The sequence below is a fragment of the Hibiscus syriacus genome, unplaced genomic scaffold, assembly GCF_006381635.1.
Source record: "Hibiscus syriacus cultivar Baekdansim isolate YM2019G1 unplaced genomic scaffold, ASM638163v2 tig00000218_pilon, whole genome shotgun sequence".
Lineage (NCBI taxonomy): Eukaryota > Viridiplantae > Streptophyta > Magnoliopsida > Malvales > Malvaceae > Hibiscus > Hibiscus syriacus.
The window spans coordinates 1,421,382-1,446,620 of record NW_024061774.1 but is presented as its reverse complement, the minus strand read 5'-3'; the positions used below and the strand labels follow the sequence as shown (position 1 = coordinate 1,446,620).

The 25,239-nt window shown below is 33.7% G+C and overlaps 1 protein-coding gene and 1 pseudogene across 1 annotated transcript; one reads left to right on the top strand and one right to left on the bottom strand.

Annotated features, from left to right (window-relative positions):
* Positions 1 to 3,457: 3,457 nt before the first annotated feature.
* LOC120155518 overlaps positions 3,458 to 25,239 on the top strand; it is a 28,421-nt pseudogene continuing 6,639 nt past the window's right edge.
* LOC120155617 lies at positions 12,310 to 13,112 on the bottom strand. Its single transcript, XM_039167154.1, has one exon. The coding sequence runs from the start codon at positions 13,039 to 13,041 to the stop codon at positions 12,415 to 12,417; it is 627 nt and encodes a 208-aa protein (XP_039023085.1). The 5' UTR covers positions 13,042 to 13,112; the 3' UTR covers positions 12,310 to 12,414.

Sequence of the window (25,239 nt, the reverse complement as noted above, 5' to 3'; positions counted from 1 at the left end):
CGCGTGAAGTGGAGGGACTAAATCCTGATTTACCCTTAAACTCTGCCAATAAAACCAAAACCTTTTTTTAATTCATTTTAACCCAAACTAAGGGAAAAAAAGCCCCCCATCTTTCTATTTTTTTCTTTTGGGCAGAAGCCCAATTACGCTGCCAGTTAATGCTTACAGATGTTGTCCCTCTATCTGGCCACGCACACGACAGTTCGGTGACCTTAACTGAGCCCCAAACTCACCTATGACCTTTGGCTCACTCCCTATAACTCAGATCATGGGTCAAAATCCTAAAAAAATGAGACTCTAAAGACCCAAAACCCCTTCAACGTTTCGATTTCCTGATATCCGATGACGTAAGGTGGTGATGACTCCCCAGCGAGGAACCTCGAGCACTCTATGGTAAACCCTAACCCCCTTTTATATTTGGTTTTTTTACTTTGGTTCACCACTCACACACACAAGAATATACACTGAAAAATAAAAAGCAAGGAAATAACAAATGATACCTTTGAAAATTGCTCAAAAAAAACTTTTTTCTCTGATTGTGGTGGTTTTTCGAAATGGATAGGATCCCCTTTACAATATGTCTTGAGGGTTTTTATACCAAGTTACAAAGGTTATTGTTGTAAAATGAAAAATCAAATCTCATTTTTACAATTTCTTAATTTTTTTGGCTTGATTTGCTCCCATGGCTTGATTTAGAGACGAGTGGGTTGCTGACGAGGCACTGTTGGGTTGCTGACGAGGCACTATTGAGTTGATACCGAGATGCATAGAGAACTATTGTTCGAGCTGTTATGGTTTGGGATGAGTTGTGAAGCTCTGCTGGCAGCATTTGGAATCATTGTACACTCTTTGCTGGTGAGAAAAGACATGATGGAGGACAACGTGGAACAAGGGACCATATGGGTTCTCACAAGGGACCTGCTGGCGTGGAGGTGAAACGACTGCAGCTTCTCTGGCTAGGGTTCCAACTATGGTTAATGTTTTGGGTTGTTGTACTTAATGTTAAATGGGCTTGGGCCAATTTTCAATATAATGGGTTAATGTGTTTCGGGTGTTTAATTTTTGTCTGGGTTAATTTGGTTGTGCAAATGGGTCTGGGTTAATTTTAGTCTGATGTTAAATAGGCTTAGACCTTCTTTGCTTATTACTGTGAAAGAAAATGGAGCAAAGATAAAAAGCACTATTTTTATCTGATCTGACAATTTGAAACTCTTGAGCTATAAGTTCTTCTCATTATGAAATTTTCGCTCCTTATTGGTCGAGTTCTTCTCATTATGAACCTTTCTATTGAAAACATTAATCCAACTCCTTATGTGATGAATGAGCTAAGGTTGAACAAGTTCTTCTCATTAGGAACTTCTTCTCTCTCATTGAACGAGTTCTTCTCATTATGAACCCCTTTTATTGAAACGTTAAACCACCTCCTTTTGTGATGGACGAGTTAAAAGAGTGACGCTGATCCAACTCCTTATGCGATAAAACCGAGCGAAAAGGGAATATTGATTCACCTCATTTTGTAATGGAATTGAACAAAAGTGATGTTGATCCATCTTTTTATGTGATGGAATCAAGTGAAATGTTGATGTTGATCCAACTCCTTATGTGATGGATGAGTTGAGGTTGAATAAATTCTTCTCATTAGAAGCTTCTTCTCCCTCATCAGACGAGTTTTTCTCATTATGAACCATTCCCCTAAAAATGTCGATCCAACTTCTTATGTGATGGATGAGTCAATGTTGAATAAGTTCTTCTTATTAGGAACTTCTTATCCTTTATCAGATGAGTTTTTCTCATTATGAACCCTTTCAATAGAAATACTAATCCAACTCATTCTATGATGGATGATCCAAGGTTTTAAAAGCTATTCTCTTTAGGATCTTATTCTCCCTTATTGGACGAGTTCTTCTCATTAAGATTGGAAACAATGATTGATTTATCCTCTCTTTGAAGAGTTTTAAACATGCAAAAGATTATCATATGTCAGTGAAAGTATTTAAAGTACCCGAACGTAGTGACCCGATGATCTTTAATTCTTTGTTGAGATATTCTTCTTTCAATGGTGAAACTGTGAAATGGTTCTTTGCTGAAATCCTCTTGTTCTGTACTAAGTCATGAAATGAAATCTTTGTTGACTTCTTGAATTCCTGGCAAACATTCAAGACTTGATAAAAAATGAATATATATGTTCCTATTTTGTAGATACCTAAATGCCAAGGTCGAACAAGTTCTTCTCCTATGGAATTTCCTCTCCCTCATTGGATGAGTTCTTATCATTACGAACCCTTCCGCTGAAAATATCGATCCAACTCTTTATATGATGGAAACGAACAAAACAGTGATGTTGATCCAACTTTTTATACGATGAACGAGCCGAGGTTGAACAAGTTCTTCTCATTAGGAATGTATTCTCCTTCATCGGATAAGTTTTTCTCATTATGAACTCTACCATTTGAAATGTTTGGTTTATCTTCTCTTCTAAGAATTTTAAACTGATGGCCCGAATGACTTAATCATCAAGAAACCTCTGAAAATCAGGTTTAGCTTATTTAAAAAATCATTTGAAGATATCATATTAATCAAGTAATCATCAAGAAATCTCTGAACATCAGACTTAGCTTATTTAAAAATTCTTTTGAAAATATCATAGATTATTTAAAAATTCTTTTGAAAATATCATGTTAATCAGGTAATCATCAAGAAACCCCTAAAAATCAGGCTTAACTTCTTTAAAACTCATTTGAAAACATCATATATCTTAGGCAACATGCCCCACTTCAAAGTAATGACCCTTCTTGATTTGGCTCCTCGATTCTTGATTCTTAGCCACTCTGAATGTAATTCCCTTCATTTAAGGCTTGAATTATGCTCTTTCTTCGCTCATTTATTTTCTTTGAAACATCTGTAAAAATATGCATTAATGCATGAAATGTGAATGCAATGGATATGTAATGCAGAAATATTGATCGTTAATTCTTCTTCTGGTTTCATAGTGAAGAACTCAGTCTTCCTTCACTTGATCACTCTTGAATGGGTCTTGCTTAAATATCAACATGGCAACTTGTCAACTTAAGCTTGCATCTTCTGAGGAATGATTTGATCATCTTGTGCAATCATGTCTTCTATCTTTTATTTTCTTCGTTGAAGTCTTATAAGAAGTGATTTCTTTTAATTCTTCCTGCAGTTATACATAGGGTTCTAATGCCTCTTTTATCCCTGATTCAATGGCTCAATTATAATTTCTTCTCTTTTCAAGGTAAACTTATCTTGTCTTCATATTATACCCCTTGATACTCCAAGCGATGATGTTCATTCTCAATGTTTGCTCGATTTGAATATTGTTATCTCAACATGGTCTGGTTTTGGTAATGCCCTGATATGAGTACTTCCACATATGTCTTTGTACCCCAAAATATTTCAACTTTATATCATTAATAAGCAATCACATGTTATTAACTAAGGAAAATAGAATTGTTATCGAATAGATTAAGGGTTTCTTCTTATGATATCTCATAACCCGAATAGATATTCAAGAAGTGGTCAATTCTTATAAAAGAAGTGCCTTGAATCTTTTCTATGAGTTGAGATATTAGAAAATATCATAATAAATCACCCCATCTGACTAAGACGATCGTATGTTTCCTAATGGATTACGGATGTTGGTAACACCACAGAGAAATGTGAGAAGTTTTATACTTAGATGATCTGATCTTTTGGACTTTTTGGATTTTGAAATTGAGAAATATCTTTATATCCTGCCCATGAATTGTTGGTTTATTTCATTGTTAGAGTATGCCTAAAGACCAATCATATGATGGTTGTATTGTCATAGATTATTTATAGTATTTATTGAATAAAGGCATTACCATTATTTTCTTTTATTATATTTTTGTGCATTAAATATGCTAAAAGATAATAATGTCCATATAATAATATAGTTATTATTAAACGATTCTTAGTCAAGTGTTATTATGGGCATGAAAAGTAATAATACGCTTAAGACTAATATATTATTGATTGATGACAATGAGTTGTCATTGACATAGAAATGTCAGAACTGATACATGAATATATTATTAGAGAATAATGTATTGGATTGACCCGCCATGAGCTTATGTCTTGGATTATTATGTGATGGTCACGGTATTACTCATGGTGACAACTATATGTATGGTCCTTAGAATTGAGATCATTACTATCTCAATATATATTGTTGTATGTTTTGATACAGTTAAACATGCTCCGTAACTGGTTGTACTAGAAATGCATGACCATGCTCGAATAAGTTGATACAATATATCACAAATTATTCATTAATTATAGTCTACTCTAGATATAAAAAAATAGACGGGCTATACAAGTGTGAATATTCCAAGACTTGTGCCTACTCTAGATATAAAAGACAAAGGATGTAATACAGAAAAGAGTTAATCACAAAGATGATATGTCAAATCATGATTTCTTGTAACTTAGGTGACAATGATATATTGCTAAATGTCACTCTAGATGTCACTCATTGTTTGTAATATTAGAATGATTCTAATAATTACTACTAATTTTACAAGAACCTACAGGGCCACACCCTAGGGTTGAAATGAGCAAATATGTACAATTTGTTGTACACTATTAAAATATATATCTAGAGTTAATTTATGTATATTTTATATACATATGATTTTAATTATCCCGAATATAGTAAGTAAACATTAAAAGAATGTAATTATGATTACAACTCTTTTAATGGATATTTAATTCAGAATAATTAAATAAGGATAAAATAAACATTAAAAGAATATAATTTAGATTATAAATCTTTTAATGGATATTTAATTTGAATTAATTGATTAAGAATTTAATTAATTCAAAATAACTAAACCCTAAAGGTTAGGGTAACTCGGGTATATAAAGATAAGTAAGGTATGACAACCAGCTTTATCTTTAACTGATTTTCTCAAAACCATTTTTGGCAAAAGTTAAAATTTTTCTCTCAACCAGGTGAACTGAGTAGAGGCCGAGGCGTTTTCATAGAGGCTTATGATTCGAACCGTTCGTGACCACCGTTAGCCCCTACTATCTTTGTTGTTTTTTCAAGAAACCCAATGTAAGTAATCGCATCCATTCCTCCCGATTTCATATAAACGTATATGGGGTGTGTCGACGGTCCCAACACTCGTATCTCCAATCGAGGTAGAATAAGCCTAATCATCTTCAAGGACCTTCTTCATTCTCGAGCAATTGTCTTGTTTGGAAATGTTTTTCTCTTTTCTTCTGTTTTCAGATTTCATAAGAATGGAAGAATTTGGTAAAACAAAATGGTGCTCTTGCTTCATGCTAACAACTGAAATGAATCATACATTCAACGAATATTAGGTAAATCAAGAATTATTATTTTAAAAAATCATAGCTCTTTGACAAGTGTTAAGATCAATGAGTTGATTTTAGGTTCGTTTTTTATTTTTCTAAGGTTTGAAACATCGATATGTCCTTCATTCCTAGGTCCTTACGAACATCGTGACATGCCCCTCTATCACAGCTTGACATTTCAACTGGATACAGAAAAAATGAAACAACTAACATATTCAATTGTGAAACCTTTCAGAACAGTTCTATTTCGGTTCTCTGAAATCTTCCATTTGTTAAAGCTTCGTATACTCTTTTAGCAAAGGCAATGTATAAATATCGGTAAAAAAATAAATTCTTGAGTGTTTTTGTGAAATAGACTATAACAAGTGTTTCTCATCTCCCTTAGTACATCTTCCGCCTAAACTTGATCCTATCACTATTTCTTTTTCTTTCTTTTTTTCCTTTTTCTTCAATATTTCGTTTCTTTCCCTTACCTCAAGGAATTCATTACATCACAATTAATGTCACGATTTGAACATAACCACTTCATGAAGCTCAGACTTACCTCAGTAGTTGTTTAAAATTACCTTCAATTTACTAACTTACTGCTTTCAGCGGAGTGACCCCATTTTATTACACTCATTTTACCTCAACCTTAAGTATTATCACTTTTATCATCCTCACTTTTACTTCACTTTTTCCCTCCCTTGGGAAATTCATCACGTCACAATTAATGTCACAATTTGAATATAACCACTTCATGAAGCTCATACTTACCTTAATAGTTGTTTGAAATTACCTTCAATTTATTAGCTTACTACTTTCAGCGGAGTGTCCTCATTTTATTACATTTATTTTACGTCAACCTTTTAAGTATTCAGCTTTAAAATTTCTTAAGTTTATCAAAAAGAAACTATTATAGTCTAGGTGTCATTGAAGGTCAGAAAATTTCATCTTTAGAGCTCAATTCCCAAGAAATTGACCTAAACTAAATTCATCTACTACATTATCTCATTTGTGAAGATTAGCATCATCACTAAGTGTTCTCAATAAAAGTGTGATCCAACAAGTTTAACAACATCATATGCAAGAGATGCCCCATCTTTTCTGTTCTTATACATACTTGAATGTTAAGCCTTTAATCATCTCTTCATGGAATGAGAAGACTATCTTGGTCCCTACAAGGGAAGGGTATGATGTTCTAGTGTATCCTCTGAAATAGGATCAAGGTTATTATTTTACAAGGGATTTAATCTTGTCACTTGTCAAAGGCTAAAGGAATGTTTTATTATATTCATTGAATCTCAAAAGAAAATTCATTTCATTGTTCATAGTCTAAAAATAAAACAGTGTTTATTCAACTGAAAAAAAAACTTTACAAACATATGAAAAATAAAGAAATAATAAAAAAACAAATTCAAACAAGACAATGCATAGGCAAGTATGGCCCAAGGGGTTGACATAAACCTCCCTTTTTGCCTTGGAAAACCCCATTACTCATAGGACGACTGAGTGCTTATCTCACTTTCAACCAAATTCGTATTCAAAATCCTTACTTTGATCTTTACCTACTCTCTCTCTTTCTTCATCTGTCATCATTCGAGATATTTTGAGGGTCACTTCTATCAATTTTGCTTCATCTTTGCCACTCTTGACCCTGTATACTTTATCATTCATTTTTTTCACCATATGACATGCTTCTGGTTCGGTCTCTATTATGCAAGAAATTTCTAACATTTGAGTTTTAATATTATGCTTCTCTAGTTTATGCGCAAGAGGATCTCAAAATTCTCTTTTAAAGTTGCCACATTCCTATTTTAAAAACTTTGGAATTTCAGCTTGAATTATATCGAAAACATTCTCATCAGACTATTTTTTATGCAGAGGCAAAGGTGATTGTACACAACACTATGTAATCAATTCGCCTTTAAGCATTTCAGAGCCCACATTTCCACATGAAAAATGGAACGTAAGAAAATGGGAAATCTGAGATAATTTCGTTTCAAGCACACTTTCTTGAGAACTTGAAACGAAGTTATTAGAAGTCTGACCTTGGTACTATTTCTTTTCGATATTCTTAGGTTTATTGGTAGATGTTGAATCCCTATGAAATTTAGGGTTTCTATATTTGAAACACTACAACCCCTCTGTGATGAGGTTTTGAACCTTTACTCTTAAGGCCTTACAGTTCTATGTGGAATGACTCAAAATGCCAAGATAATATATACATGGATTCTTGGTACCTGCAAACCTGGCCGTTGATAAACAAAATTTTAATGGAATCGGTGCGAGAAGTTAATTTTGGAAGAGATGAGGTAGCAAATTTGAATATGACCTAAAAATAGATAGAGTTAGCATATTCTTTCTAGCCCTTTTAATCATCTTTTGGTCTTCTTCTATGCTCCCTTTTTTTTAGTGAGAAGCATATTTCATAGGGTACTCTTTTTTTCTATTGCCCCTTTACCCAACATTGGTCTAACGGTGCTTATTAGGACCATGTTTGATTTCTGAAACTGACTCAAATTATCTTGCTCCTTAATAAGCTCTTGAGAATTTACTAGTTTCATTTAAGCCCCGCAACTGTCATTCAAAACTTTGGCCTCTTCTTGCTCATCAGAATTCCCTAATGGCTTCTCTTCATGAATCAGAACAGTCACCATGTTCATCAACTTGGACATTTTCTCTCTTATCTCGTTGTTAAATTTCTTTACTTGGTCATTCATCTTTTGTTGTGCTCTAACGAGTTACTCTTATAGTTCTTCAATTCTATTAGCCCTTGCTAATATCACATCCATAGGTCTCTATCTTTCTCTAGGTACAACTTGGGTGACTTCAATTTGCTTGCAAGATCATGAAATCTTCCACGAATAATTCTCATACTCTAAGATTGATGCATGTAAAAAATGATTAAATATCATGCAATGTATAATGTATAAATACGAATGCAAATGCGAGTGCAAAATGTGCTAATTCAAATTAGTGGCCACCATTAAGAAGGCATTCGAAAAACCATAAATTATATTTATATCAGATATTCAAATTTCATAATCTTCATTTTTTCATGTCTCCGGTCTTGTCTCTCCCCACGATCCGAATGTTGAATCGTCTCTTGCATTTGATGATGTTCACCCACTGTAATTGTTGGATCTTTAAACTTCTATTTCTACGAGATTTTTCAAGAGGAAACTGGTCTTCATAGCCTTGGGTAGGGTTTTCTCGCTCTTAATCCAGTTAAAACCTGACTCTTTGATATCATCTCGATCTTCATGCCTTCGATGAGAGTCCTTGATTGGCTTTGAGTTATTCCTTCATCGGTTAACTCATTTTGTAGATCATCGATCATCTAAATTTGACTACCTAATTATGGAGCCCATGTGTCGATACGAAACCATCTATTTTTGGTAACCACTTTTGAATTAACACATTTTCATCATAATGATGTAAATGGCATAATGATGTAAATGCAAGAAAGAAAGGAAATCAAAATAGAAGATAGGTTAGAACTTAATAAGATAATTAATCAGAATAATAAGATCTATCATGAACAAGTAAAACCTACTCTCACATGGTATCTACCTCAAACATGGTTTAATAGGTCATACCCAGACATGATCTCTACACTCATGCTTTTGTTCAGCAAATAAATCGTAATCACATTCTTTCTATTTCACATGTTTTGCATTGGAATATAAAACCTAACCGCATGTTTTTCTAATTCTCATGCTTTTGCAAAAACTGAATCTAAGAAAAGGTTAGAGCAAGTTTCCTCTTTTGATACTTCAGAAAGAGTTTCGATACTAAACGGGCAGAACTTCGAGACAAAATGGATAGAATTTCAGTACTACTAAAAACTCCTCGAATTATCCTTTACTGGTGCTCCCTTGGGTCTGTCAAACCCTCGGTCCTTACCAATTTCAAGCTTAAGTAAACCAAGTTCAATTAGAGATTATACATATCCCTATGTCCATGCAGAGAACCAATTTTCGCACGAATGCATAGGGTATGAACCCCAAAGGCTAATAGTTAAGGCCCATGTAGAGTTTCACCCCTACTTAATGGGACAGAACATAGTAAGTAGGCTCTTATTATCCTATAGGGTTTTGATGCGCCAAGGGGAAACTCACAATCCTTTGCCTTGATCCAGAATCAAATAAATTAAAAAAGGGTTAGAATATGAAATCAAAGGAAATCAACATCATTACAACTATTTATTAGTAATAAGCAAATAAAAATGATATATGAAATGCAAAACAAAAAAAGGATCATAATTTAAATATCACTCAAATTTACAATTTTCAAATACAAAGATGATGTATAATCGATTACGGATTGAATCTCTATGGCCCCCAGCGAAGTCACTAAGCTGTCGGAACAATTCTTAAGCTTTCTGGGGAAACTAGAATGGGGATCGAACCAACTTGATTTTGAAAAGATTGGGATTTGAGAAACAATAAGTGATTTAGAGTCGTCAACGACCTTTGGGTTAGGTAGGTCATATACCTAAAAATGTCTTTTAAAATAATTTTAAGAAAAATCAAGTTAAAAGACAAAAACCAACATGTTTTTAACCAAAAATTCATTTTGAAAAAGGTTCGGGAGTCGATTACGCTTGGCAACGCCCAAAATTGGTACCTATTTGATTATATGTCATCTTTATACTTGAAAATTGTAAGTTTGAATGATATTTAAGTTGTGATCCATTTAAAAGGAATTCTTTTATACAAACAATCCTCATAAACACATTTCCCTTATATATGTGAGACTTTTCCATAAATTACCCATATAAAAGAATGTTCTTTTGTATGAACAATCCTCGGAAACACATTTCCCTTTTATCTGGGAGACTTTTCCATAGATTCTCCATACAAAAGGCATTGCTTTAATTTATATTAAATGAATTACATGCACTAGCAATGAAATAGAATTTAAAATTATATGAAAGGCTAAAAAGATGTACAAAGCTCAAGTTGAGAAACCAACATATCAATAAATGCTAAAATATAACAAGACTAAAATATAAATGCTGGAAATTGAAAGAACATAAATTAAAGTACATAAAATTAAAAGAATGAAATGTAAATAACAGAAAAATAAAAAGCATAAATATAAATAACAAAAATGAAAGAACATAAATAAAATAAAAATATATAAAAAATACATAAATGTAAATAACAGAAAAACAAAGTGCTTAAATGTAAATAACAAAAATGGAAGAATATAAATAAAATAAAATAAAAATAAAAAGGGCAGAAATGTATATAACTGAAATATAAAATGCGTAAATATAAATAACGAAAATGTAAAATCGAATAAAAATATAAATTAACGGTTAGTAAGTTAATAGTTAGTGATTATTTTTAGCATTTTATTCGAACCATAAATAATGCGGATCTTAGCCTATAGCAGCTCATCACAAGGTCTAGAATGATTCGAATGCGATAAATAAATAAATAAAGTTAGTAAATTAGTAAGTTATCAATTAGTATGTTAGTAACCCTAACTTCTAACTTATTAATTTAATAACTCCTAACTTCTAACTTACTAACATACTAATTGCTAACCTACTAACGAGGCACTGTTGAGTTGCTACCGAGATGCATGGAGGACTACTGTTCGAGCTGTTGTGGTTTGGGAGGAGTTGTGGAGATCTTCTGGCAGCATTTGGAACCATTGTACGCTCTTTGCTGATGAGAAAAGACTCGATGGAGGCCAACGTGGAACAGGGGACTATCCGAGTTCTCACTAAGGACCTGCTGGCGTGGAGGTGAAACGGCTGCAGCTTCTCTGGCTAGGGTTCCAACTTTGGTTAATGTTTTGGGCTGTTGGACTAGATGCTAAATTGGCTTCGGCCTTCGGCCAATTTTCAAGATAATGGGTTAATGGGTTTCGGGTGTTTAATTTTAGTCTGGGTTAATTCGATTGTGCAAATAGGTTGGGTAGAAATGGTGATGATAATATCCTCGAACTAATTACAATCCCCGATAAGACTACTTTGAACTAATTACAATCCCTTGATAAGACTACTTTGATAAGACTACTTATATGACCGTAAAATCTATCGAAGTTAAATATATTGTCAAGCAATCACATTTATTTGTAATACCTATCAACAAATAACAATCATAATCACACATTAACACTAAAGGTTAATATATAAGTTCCAATTTACTCTACTGTTTATCTTTTCCATTTCCATTACTTCCCATTTTCTTCGACTGTTTATCCTCTCCATTACTTTCCATTTTCTTTGTACTTCCATTTTTTTCGTCCTATCATTACTCTACTGTTTATCTTTTCCATTTCCATTGCTTCCCATTTTCTTCGACTGTTTATCTTCTCCATTGCTTTCCAGTTTCTTCGTACTTCCATTTTTTTTCGTCCTATCATCTTCCACCCGTTGCTGTTCTTCGTCTAAACCAGAAAAGGTGAGCCACTTTGCTGTCACAATCCACATTTTACCACCAACAAATAACAATGTATTATTAATTTTGAACACCACCAGATGCAGGGTCTCATATAGCAGGGACACCATCAAACTGAACTGAAAAATGGTATCTATCAATGCTTTTGAATTCCAATGTGATAAAATTCTGATACAATGGGTGTACTTTGAGTTAGGACTATCCATTTACACCTTAACATTCTTTCTAGACCATGGAACAACACAAGATGTAAAGCCAAGCATTAAAGAGTAACTATACTTTTTAGAGCAAAAATGAAGCTTTCCACTTCGACCTTGCTCCATAAAGAGCCTAAATATCGGCTCCAAATGAATCATTCGTCTTAAAAAAGGGTCAAGAAAGCAGATAGGTACTACAGAGCTTACAACAAGAAGCATTGACAATTTACAGCTAACATCACCCATTTTTGTAACAATCAATTGAACAGCATTGCTGTTGCATTCTTCAAAAAGCATAAGCAACAGCAGCGATAACAATAGCAACAATGAATAGCTAATGAGATATTACGTGATTATAAACAATCCATAAAGATGATAAGTATATATATATACAACCATATATACATTTGAACTTGAATTTGGTACATAAATGGCAGAAATCTTAAAATACCCAATTAATCTGCATATCGGCAAACTGAAATCAATCTCATTGGAACCTTTTCCCTTTCTCCTGCTTCCCCGATACCATTTGCCACAATTCTAACCACCTTCTTAAACGCAAAGTGCACGCAATTCGACAACGCAATCCAGAAAATCACTTCATACATAAAATCCATAGCATTTACAGTCCATGGGGATGACAACGACGAATCATCCCAATTTTGCCCTCCAAACTCACCAAAATTCCAACCACTACCACCCCAATTGCTCCCTCCACCTCCACCGCCAAACGGACCGTACCCATCGCTGCCGTCACTACTGAAGAAGAAGCCGTGAACATCGCCGTCGTTAGAGTCTTCCCCGCCGAATAACATCCGCTTGGTGCGACGCTTTCTGCGAAGGAGAGTTCGAGGTAACGTCTTATAGGAATTAGGCTTGGTGGGAGGAGGTGCAACGGCGTCGAAGGGGACCATTCCGGCGGTTACCTGAAGAATTCCAAGATTATCAGAGGAATAATCGGAGGAGAGGGAAAGACAAACGTTTGCGGCGAATTGATGGTGGGGATCGAGAATCAAATTCGCAAACCCCACGACGTTGGAGGTGGCTACCGTTAACGTATCACAAATTAAAGATATATCCATTAGATAAGAGTGGGGGAAGAGAAAGGGGATGAATTGAATTGGAAAAGGGGGAAATTTTAGGGATTTAGAGAATAATTGCAATGCGGAAAAATTGAGTAGTGGAAACGCAACAGTTATTCTTACATGGCAGTTGGTTTGGACAGGTGTTAGTCCACTGTCGGTAACTTGTTGAGGTGGAATTTTCTGGCGGCGATTCATTTTTTTGTACATTTTCGGCCATCAAGTAAATATTTTTATCCTAATATTCGTCTAACCGCCTCTTTTTTTTTTTTGCGTTATTGAATAAAAATCTCATTAAATATTTTTTAAATAGTACTCCCTAGTTTTTTTTTGTTAGAAAAAAATAATTTTAACAAGAAAAAAACCTTAACATCAAAATATTATTTGTCAGTTATTTTTTTTTCAAATATAAATGATCTAGCACATTTTCTAACAAAGTATAGATCATAAGGTGCGACTTCGCAAAGTTTTGTTTGAGTTGTCGCCATGATAAAAAAGTGCGGATCATGAAGTACGCCTTCGCGGGATTTTATCCGAGCTAGCGCCACGTAGTAAAGACGTAGATCATGAAGTGTGCATTCACTGGGAAATTTGACACGTGCAGGGAAGACGTTGATCATGAGGCGGCGCGACTTCCATTATTCACTTTGAATTATTGAGCATTTCATTATTACCTTAGACTTAACTCTCTCGATTATTCACCCATCTCTCTACCCTATAAATACTTTCAAATACAAACATCAAACCACACCAAAGTTGCTTTCATATCATTCCTTCTATTAAGCTAAGTAAATTTTGTTATAGTTTTTAGAAGGTAAATTTTTTTTATTATATAATATTTTTTTATGTTTAATTATTTGACCAAATTTTATTGTATTAAGTATTTGGTATTATTTTTTGTGGTTGTAAAATGGAATGCGATATCATATCTCGAGACATTTTATTGATATAATATTTTTTGCCAGACAATATTAAATTATTTTATTTAAATTATTATGATTTTTTAATTTTTTTAACATTAGTTTAGATTTTAATTCGTATACTATTTTTTAATTAAGTTTATTTCATCTATTTTTTTACAGACATATTTCAGTTATTGTTTACTATTATGGAGAAATTCGGGAAGATGAATTCGGCATTGTCTTTGCATCAAATCATTCAGTCATAATATCCTTCGAGAGAAACATCACTCTTGAGGAGTTGATCACTAAAATTTAAAGGAATGCTCATATTGGAAGTACTAGAAGACTGTCATCACTTCAGTGCAAATTTCCAGCTACATTATTTTCATTAACTTATATAGCATTCAAACTCTCCAACGATGACGATGTTGCTATGATGGTTGATACTCAAAATCAAAATTCTGACATTGATACACAAATGTATGCCACATTTATTGAAGTGTCTGCGGTTTGTGATATGTCATTATGCTCCTACTATGGGCTGGCTCAACAAGGTGATCAAGTTGACAACCCAACTCAAGTAATGTGTAATGATTTTAACTCGTTAATGGGAAATCCATATCCTGGTATGTTAGGATCGAAGAGGCTCAATTGAACAACCGAAAAATGTGCAAGAGGGGTGAAATGGCAAAAATTGTTTAGGGAGTAAGGAAAAATAAAAGATAGAAAGTTTTGCACAACGATTTATAGTGGTTCGACTTCTCAACTAACTCTACCTCCACTACCTTAGCTCCTCACCAAGGATTTTCTAACAAATTCACTAATTTGTTCTTTCTTTTCAATAGTAACATTTACAAACTCCCTAGTTTTTCACTTGGCTAAACTAGAACCAATCCCATTTACAAAAGGTAAAAAGAAGTAAATAAATAAAACCTCTCAAAGATAGGGTGTTTACAATTAAAGCTCACAAGAACAAAATATTTATAAGAGAAAGTAAAATAGGAATGAAAAACTCTTATCTTGTATTTGATTTATTGGATAGGTGTTCTAACCCTTCTTCAAGTGTCTTGAACTTGTATTTATATATTGGGATGAAGTTGTGGTCGTTTCTAGACGTTGGGAGTGTTTTGGAGTCGTTAGGGATATTTTTCTCTACAAAACAATATTACCCAGAACAGATGGTATCGGTACTCCTATAGGGAGTATCGGTACTTCCTTAATATTTTTAAATGAAACTAGACGTTAGACCTGACGGTGTCGATACTAAGCTTACGATATTGATACTACTATATAAAGTAGTATCGGTATCCCTTTGGGTATCAGTATAATTTTTGCATTATAGAATTTGAGCAAAGTTGGTAGTATCGATACTACCTAGTGAGTATCGATATTTCTCTTACCTTTTGTATTGGTACCATATGAATAGTATCAGTATTGTTCATGAGGTATCGATACTATAAGAACAGTATCAATATTGCTTGTTCAGAAAAATATTTTGTGCTCAATTCCAAGTTAAATGGACTTTGAATTATTTTTGAAAACTTTGAATAAATTCAATTCAAGTCCAAAAACATTTTGCCATAAATTGTTATATCAAAATATAGTTCAACATGGTACAATCCCATCAAGTTCAATGGGGAGACATTCATCAGCAACTTGTTACGATCTCCGTCGAGGTGGCTCCACGAACAATTCGTATGGCAACATCGATTCCAGTTTAAGGGGAAAACATTGATCTTCCAATTTCTTTGACCTGAATTCGGAGATGCCCTCGACACAACAATATATTCAGTACCCATTTGACACGATGCCTACAAGTTTCAAGGGGATGCATTCAACTGCGAACTTCTTCGACCTTAATATGTAGATGTTTGCGACACAACACTCAGTTCAAAACCTGTATGACACGATGACTTCAAGTTCAAGGGGAAGACATTCAAATACTAGCTTGTTCGACCTAAATATCGACATCACAGAGGAACCCTCATCTTCACCAGAAGAACCTCTTCATGAGCCAGGTGCGGATGATGCTGAGACTTGACTATTTGTTTAGCCAAAATCACCACAGTTCAACATAGACTCCGATGATGATGATGTAGATGAAGTTCCCACAAATACAGTACATATGGAACCTCCATCACATATGTATAAAGCTTACTATGGTGCAATGCACAGCCAAAATTTATGGTTATGCCTAATGTTGGTGACTACAGATTTAACTCATCAATCAATTATGGTAAGTTATATATCATAATGGAGTTTTCATCCAAATAAGAAACGATGATTGCAATTAAGAATTACAACATTCGTAATTCTATTCACTCTAGAGTCGACTGATCGACCACCGAAAAGTATGTCTGCTACTATGTCTAACTTGATAACGAATGCAACTGGATGGCTTGTATATCGAAGAGGAAGAGGAAAAACAACATATGAGAACTAACAGTATACAAAGTTCCTCATACATGTTGTGGTAGAGATATCATCCAAGACCATCCCAGCTTCAACTCCGACATTATCTGTCAAGCCATCATGTCCATGGTCAAAGTAAGCTCCCATATAGCTATTACGGTGCTAATTTCAGCTATATAGTCTCAATATGGGTACATTGTCTCCTACAGGAAAACATGGAAGGTAAAGCAAATGTTATTAAAAAACTTCATGGCGAGCGGGATTCATCTTACAACGAACTATTAAGTTGTTTAGCGTAGTGCGCATACTAAATCCTGAGACAATATTGGACTTCAAAACTTTCCATGTATATACCACTATGATTGAGTGCTTAGCGATCGATGTCAATTCTACTGACTTTTTTAGACTTACCCACAGTGTATTAATGCTGTGAAATAATGCAAGCCCGTGGTTCAAATTGATGAGACATTCTTGTTATTGGCAGTTATCCAATATGGTAATCGCAACATTCTTCCAGTTACTTTTGACCTTGTTGAAGGAAAAAATACAAATTCTTAGGCTTTTTTCATAAAAAATTTATGTTTACATGTTGTCACGAGGGAAAAATTGTGTCATTTAAATCGCGGAACTGGGATCAAAGTAGCAATAGAATCTTTGGGTCCAATATGGAAGTCATCCTATGTTCAACATCAGTATTGTATCCGACATATTACTGCAAATTATCATGAAAAGTTCAAGAAGAACGATGAGCGCCAATTACTTGTGCGCATGTATATGTCACAATGTCTAATTTTATTTCTTAATCATTTTCATTTTTATGAGAACTTAACAATAAGTACTACATTTAACACTCATGTTACGAACTATTACCTCAAACGTTTGAGTTCATACTTCACGATTTGCGAGGAAAAAAGATTATATCAATGTATGCGCTTTGAATGTGTTCCACAGGGCAGTGGTTGTCCATTTCGATGAGAATTTCTTCGTATATGTTTTTCTTCCTCCTCACTCTCATCATCATTATCAGCAGTAGCAACAACAATAGTAGGTACATTTTGTTGATGAGGGATGAATGATGATGTAACACCTCCATAGAATGAGGACCTTGGAGGTGTATGACTAACTATCCCACTGCTCATAGAAAACTGTGAAAAATACAAAAAAAATCGACATCGATGAATGCGAAAGCTGAGCCTAAGGTGTATGTGTCTCTAGTGAATCATCACACACCAAATAAGCAGTATATGAAGACCACACTAGATCTATAAACATGAGAGTATATCCAACAGGAGGTGTCATAAAACCTTGTAGTGATGGTAATTGAAATGGTTGCGATGGCATCAAAAAGGGCTGCGGTGCCATTTGAAATGACTGAGGTGGCATATGAAATGTCTATGAAATATAAACTGGTGGTTGTTGTGATGGTTTTGGTATTACAACTGAGGACGAGCCGAAAGCGGCTGTTCTCTGTCCACGAGTCGGGGGACGATGATGTTATGATGGTGGATGTTTTTTCAAATCTGACGAATGCTACGACCTCGTGCTTCCTCAGAAAGTAAAAACAACTTTTTGTTCGTGTTGAACCACTAATAATAGTCATCTGTAATAGAATAATGATCCACATAAATTGGCTCCCTATGGGGAATGCGTCCACGTCGATCCTTCCAAATCATTACTCACTCGTTGTGCTTCATCATCTAGTTGACTTATTTTTTTGCCTCATCTATCGATGTTATGAATATTGTCAAGATTCCTAGGTGCTTCAGGAATAGATTGTATGAAACCAAATTGGCGGAGCAAACAATTAATATGATGTCACTTAATAATAGCATAACATATCAGAGGGATCACCGCCATCTATACATTTAGTGGGTCACTCAAGTGAGGTGAGATGCAATGCCTCATTTCTTCAGTAAAAGAAAGAGCCCATTGAAACTAATATATATAATTCTTATCAAGATAATATTCTAATTATATAACAATAATTAAAGGTAAATAATAAAATTTAAATACATATCTCTGTACCAACCTTTTGATCAATGAGCAGCCAAATTTCTTCTAATTTGTCTAGTATATCATGGTGATATTTCCTTATATATGACACCTATTCAGTGTAAAAAATATTTATATACAAACTCAATGTTGAAATTACCTCAACAATAACGGGAAGACTAACGAGTTTTTCACGACCGAATATAAAAAATGTATGCAATACCACGCCCATGATTGCAGAAGAAGGAGACATCCACCTATAGCATTTTTTGATATTAAGTTGCTTGACACATTTTTTTATACAAAGATATCAAAACCATGGAGCCCCAATTGAATTAGTCGGTAACTCGAAAATTAGCGAAATGACGCAACCACATACAATGAACTTGGTTGTGAGATTTATCGGGCATCAAAATCCCTCATATGAGTTGCAATATAAAAGTCTAGGCAAATATTTGAATTTGTTCCTCGAAACAATCGACGCTCAACCGTCGAAAATTTCTAGTAAACCATGATCACGGTATTCGACCGTCGTTGAAATTAGGCAGGATACCTCCAAAATACTCCTGTCAATCACCATTCGTCACACCAGAAATAACATCTCCATCTACCGAAAGCCCCAAACGTAAGGAAATATCCTACAACGTAATAGTGCGCTCCCCACACGGAAAATGAAATGTGTGTGTCTATGGTCTCCACATCTCAATAAATACAAAAATAAGGTTGGATTCAAAGTTACAGTGCCCTTCATATTTAGCTATATAATCGAATCCAGCCTCAGCGAAATACAGCTAAACACGACTCAATATTTGTATTTTAGCGTTACGAATAAATAGATCTAATATATGGTCATTAACCTAATTAAATAAATAGTATACAAATTAAAATATAAACTAATGCTAAAAAAATAAATGAATAAAACATTCACAATAAATACAATAACAAAATTTAAAATTATTACCGTATCGATAAAATGACTCAATATATGATTCTCATCTAAACGCAGAAACCCGCCTATCATTTTTATAACTGCAAAAAGTAATAAAAATTGGTACAATAAAATATAATAAAAAAATAAATTATTAAATAATTATAATAAAATAAAAAATAACTTCTAAAAACGATAACTATACTTACTTACAATTTGATAGAACGATATATAGAAGGAAAACATATATTGTTTTTTGTGTGGTGTAAGTATTGGATGATTGAGTATTTATAGGGGAGAGGACGGGGCTATGAGGTATTTAAGGCGGGATAGTTAGGATTTAAAGCAAAGGCGCACTTCATGATCCGCGCGGACAAAACTCTGCGAAGACGCGCCTCATGATCCGCTATTTATCAGAAAAGGTGATAGATCGGTAATATTTTGAGAAAGAATGTCTGACATGTAATATTTAACTGTTAGAGTGCTTTTTGGGTAAAATTACCAGAAAAATACCATATATACCTATCTCGCGTCTTCTACAGTGCGAGAACATGTCTCGCACTGTACGGGATGCAAGGTACCATGCACTTTTCAGATTACCCAATTTATTAACATTATTTAGTACCTCGCGTTTCTAATAACGTGAAATATGCACAATATTGAGAAATTATCATTCGCGAAAATTTTGAGATTTGAAATTTGAAACTATGTACCTCACGTTTTGTAAAACGTAAGGTACCTTTTATCACTCGTTTCAGGGGATGCAATGACCACTACCACCCACCCACCGAATCTCACACCTTCATTAAAAAAAACTCTCTCACATATATACTCTCTCTTATATTTATATTATTAAATTTGAAAAATTTTATTACTAAAATTGAATATTATAATTTATTTCAAATGAATTAAATAATATAATACTTTTAATAATATTTAATATATTATTAAATTTGAAAATTTTTATTATTTAAAATATCTTATATTTCGTAATTTTTTGATTAATCTGAGTTGATTACAAAATAATATATGTTCTAAGTATTCTCAATTATTAGATAATAAATAGTCAATCATCTTTAAAATCACTAGTGCTCGAACTCTTGATTTATAGGCATAACAACAATTCTTTTAACTACTGATTTAATTTAATTCATGATATATTTCATAAATTAAATATATCTATTATTATTATTATTATTATTATTATTATTATTATTATTACACATCTAGAAAACAAGTTGGAATTCTTCAGACTCCCGACATTGACTTAACTTTTTTAGGTTTAGATCTCCCCAAGAATTGCTGATTCGTTGAATATATCGTAAAAGAAATTAGGGTAAAGTATAAAAATGGTCCCTCAACTATAGAATATTATTTATTAGATCTCTCGACTATTAAAAATTATAAAATAATCATTTAACTACAAAATATTACTTTGTTAAGTCCCTTCACTGCTAAAATTTACAAAATGATCACTCGATTATTCATTATGTTCTAAACTCGTCATTTTCTGTTAAATATTTGACGTTATTCTGAGCGTAATGTTAATTTGCTAACTGTAATATGATAAAATTTGATCCTATAATATCAAATGATTGTCATATCTCAGTTATCATGTTAACGTCCAACATAGATAATCAATAATTTTTTTTAACGAAAAAGGATGACTTTAAAACATAATAAATAACTGAGTGATCATTTTATAACTTTAAATATTTGAAGAACTTAACAAAATAACTTTTTATAGTCGAAAGATCATTTTGTAAATTTTAATCGTCAAATGACTTAAAAAACAATGCTCTATAGTTGGGGACCATTTGTGTACTTTACCCAAGAAATTATTTTTCAAAATCTGTTAAATGTGCTTAGATTAATTCTTTATTGTACTTTGTGTGTGTCTAAGTAATTTAAAAAATAAATATTTTTTGTTAATTTTTTAAGATTATTATTTTATTTGAAGTCTTGTTTTTCTTAAAGAATAATGTGAATTAAGAGCATAATGAAGTAGAATTTTTCATTTCAATGTAACATATGATTATTAAATTTTAAACTTAAATAAGAATATAATATATGTAATTAAGAAAGCTTGGCTGCTGGAAAATATAGTTAAACCACTGTTCTTGTTGAAACTGAGTCTCGTCTTGCTCCCATCTTTTCTTCGTCGCTACGCTCACTTGAAAAAAAGAAGGAAAAAGGGATCAGTCTTTGCTTCCATCTACATTTCAAGGAGAAATAAAAAGAGAGAATTCAAAGGAAACCCCCAACTCAAATCCTATTCTCTCGCTTTCTTCTCAAATCTTCTTCATTCCATTTCCATCTTTAATCCATCTGATCCAAAAGAAAGGAGGAGGAGATAAATAATTGGATCTTTAATTTACTTATCAATTTCATGGCGTCGGAGCAATTGATGGTGGAAGATGGGCCCCGGTACTACCAGATGCAATCGGATCCGCTAACCTCCAGGAACTCATCATTCGTCTCCTCCGCTGAGTCGACTCGGATTTTCGACGAATTACCTAAAGCAACCATCGTCTCCGTCTCCAGACCCGATGCCAGCGATATCAGCCCCGTACTCTTATCTTACACTATCGAATTCCGATACAAACAAGCAAGTTCCCTTTCTAAATTAACTTTGATAGTTTAAATTCAAATTATATGTTTTGATCTCTAGCTTCTTTCTTTCCTATTCGTACTAATTTCATTTTTGATTCTTCAGTTTAAGTGGCGGTTAATAAAGAAGGCTTCACAGGTTTTCTACCTGCATTTTGCTTTGAAGAGACGATTGTTTATTGAAGAAATTCACGAGAAGCAAGAGCAGGTGTGTACATAGCAAAACGACTATGTTTGTTTGTGTTTTGCCAATTAATAGCTCTTTGCTTCGGAAAAAGTTTAGTATTTGAATGTGGTTTTCACGCTGAATATTATTATATTAAAGGTTAAAGAATGGCTTCAAAATCTAGGGATAGGAGAACATTCGCCGGTTGTGCAAGATGATGATGAACCGGAAGATGATGCTCTTCCTTTACATCAAGATGATAGTACTAAAAACAGGTTTTTGCTATCACAAAATTTCCTAGAAAATAAAAGAAAATTTAACTCCCAGCACTTACAAGTGCCTTTTCTTTTATATGTGTACTCAGGGATGTTCCATCAAGTGCTGCTCTTCCAGTTATTAGACCAGCCTTGGGAAGGCAGTCTTCCGTGTCTGACAGAGGAAAGGTTGCGATGCAAGAATATTTAAATCATTTTCTTGGAAATATGGATATTGTTAACTCTCCAGAGGTACGAATTTCCAAACTTGGTTACATCCTGATGCATTTATGGAATCATTCGTTCATTCTACATTTATCTTCATAATAGGGTTGATACATTCCTTTAATAGTTTCCTTTATTCCTAGAAAATAGACCATGCATCTTGTGCTTGTTGTTGATAATAGAACACGAAATTCAACCAAGCTTTCCTTTTTTCACATGCAACAATCATGAAGTAGATGAAGCCTTTTTTTGAGGGGGGGATATAAATATTAACAAAATGAGGGTTAATGTTTGATTATCAATCCATCAATTAAAAATCGGAGGGTTAGGGTCTAATTTGCCTAAATTCAAAACTGAAAAGGGTCTAAGAAGTATTTAATGGAGGTCAAGCTTAATTTACCTAATTTCAAAATAAACAGGGACCGAAGAAGTAATCAAACTGTAAATAATGGGAGTTGGGGCTTAATCTTCTAGTTTCAAAACTGAGAGGGACGTAAAAAGTAGTTGGACCCGCCCTTTTTTTGGGTGGGAATATATAAAAAGAGGTTTATGTCTGATTCTTAAGTCATCAATTTAAAATTTTAAATTTGGAGGGTCAAAGTCTAATTTTCCTGATTTTGAAAATGAAAAGGATCTAAGAATCATTTAGACCAAAAAATGGAGGTCAAGCTTAATTTTCCCAGTTTCAAAACAAATAAGGGCCTAAGAAGTATTTAAACCAGAAAAATGAGGGTCATTTCTTAATTTTTCTAGTTTCAAAACTAAGAGGGACCTTAAAAGTAATTGGACCCAAAAAGTTGGTTGGGGTGCAGGGCTTAATTGTCTTAGTTTCAAAAGAGGGACCTAGAAAGTAATTTGACCCAAAATTTTGGTGACATGTAGCTCCGTCCTTGAATGTGATTGATAGTTGAATGTTTTGAGTTTCATTGCTCTATTTATGTGTTTTTAAGGGCAAGGTTTAGTCTAGCCATTAGAACGATTATATTTCTTAAGACTCGGGGCACAAAAATGTGCTTGCTCGAGTAAAATAAGATGCAATATGTGTATGCCTACATCTGTGTGCGCATATATATATATATAAAAGTAAGCTTAAATATGTATTTCCAGTATTAAAGAGCTGAACATACAAGATTTCTTCTTAATTTGCTAGATAATGCATGATTCCTATGGTCTCATCTCTCATGTATGTTCTTGAATATTCAAACATTTAAAATGTAAGGAGTTCGTTATTTCCCCCCTTCTATACTGTTACAGGTAGAACTAATGAAAAATAAAAGTATTAAAGTACTCTGAGATTTGACAGAACTTAAATCAGAGAACATTTTTTCGCCTCTTGTCTTACAGAAAAGCATGCCTACGTGTGTCATCTTTGTGCTGATCCAGTGTGTCTCACTTGAAGGGCCTTAGGCACTTTTGTGTGCTAAGGCATGACACATAGACACACGCTCTCTGTACTCCTCTTTTATTGTTTGTTTTTATCTCTGTCAATTTGCTTGTAGCTTTGCAAGTTTTTGGAGCTTTCAAAGTTGTCATTTGCTTCTGAGTATGGCCCTAAGCTGAAGGAAGACTATGTGATGGTGAAACATCTTCCCAAACTTGCCAAGAATGATGATGACTCTGATAGATGTTGTGCATGTCACTGGTTCAATTGTTGTAATGACAACTGGCAAAAGGTAATGCAATCTCATTTTTCGATCTGGGCTTATAAATGCACTTGTTTCTGAATGTGTTGCACATGCATGTGCTGCAGAAAATACTAATTTCCTCTCCTCTGTCTAAATATTCCTTTGATAAAAGGTAAACTGGAATGTCAGTGTTAAAGTTTTGTGCTTCATCTAGAGATATCACTTGGTTCGTTGTCCTACTGTTGTTTAATGGGTTTGATGGGTTAAATTGGAATAAGATAATAAGATTTGAGGATAGGGTTTCCATATGGGTTAATTGTTGTCATATATTGATTGATTCTATTCTTCTGAGCATTGGCATTGTTGTATATTACCTTGCTAAAGTGTCTCAGATTTGTAACTTAATCTTGCCTTATAACAACTCTCTGTTTGGACCATAAAGTTACACTCCTCTATCATTTTGGCATTTTCAAATTTTACCTTATTCAATTGACCCATGTTTTCTCGGTTGTTACGTCTGAAAACTATTTACAGGTGTGGGCTGTGCTGAAAACTGGATTCTTGGCCTTGCTGGCAGATCCGCTGGATACCAAACCCTTAGATATAATTGTTTTTGATGTATTACCTGCCTTGGCTGGTAACACCGAGGGCCGGGCATCATAAGCAGTTGAAGTAAAGGAACGTAATCCTTTACGTCATGCTTTTAAGGTCAGTAGAGTACTACTGTTCACCCCGGAGAATTTTTCCTGCTTATGGGCATTTCATTCAATTTAACATTTTTAGTAGTTATGTGTACGTTTAAGACACTGTTTTTCATAATTAATGACTTTTATTGTTACTCACATTTTCTTGTTGTCATTTGGATAAGATCCCTAACAAAATTTTCTTCCATTGGAATACCTATTGTGCTATTCTGCCAAGGGATACTTAATCCTAGAAATGCTGATAATTAACCTTTTACCGATATCACATTAGGGATCAAACATTTAGAAATAAGATAAATTTGTAGGTTTTTTCCATTGAAGGTTTTCTTGAGGGTGTAAGTTTTTCTATCCACACATTAAAAGTAAACTATTTATCTCCG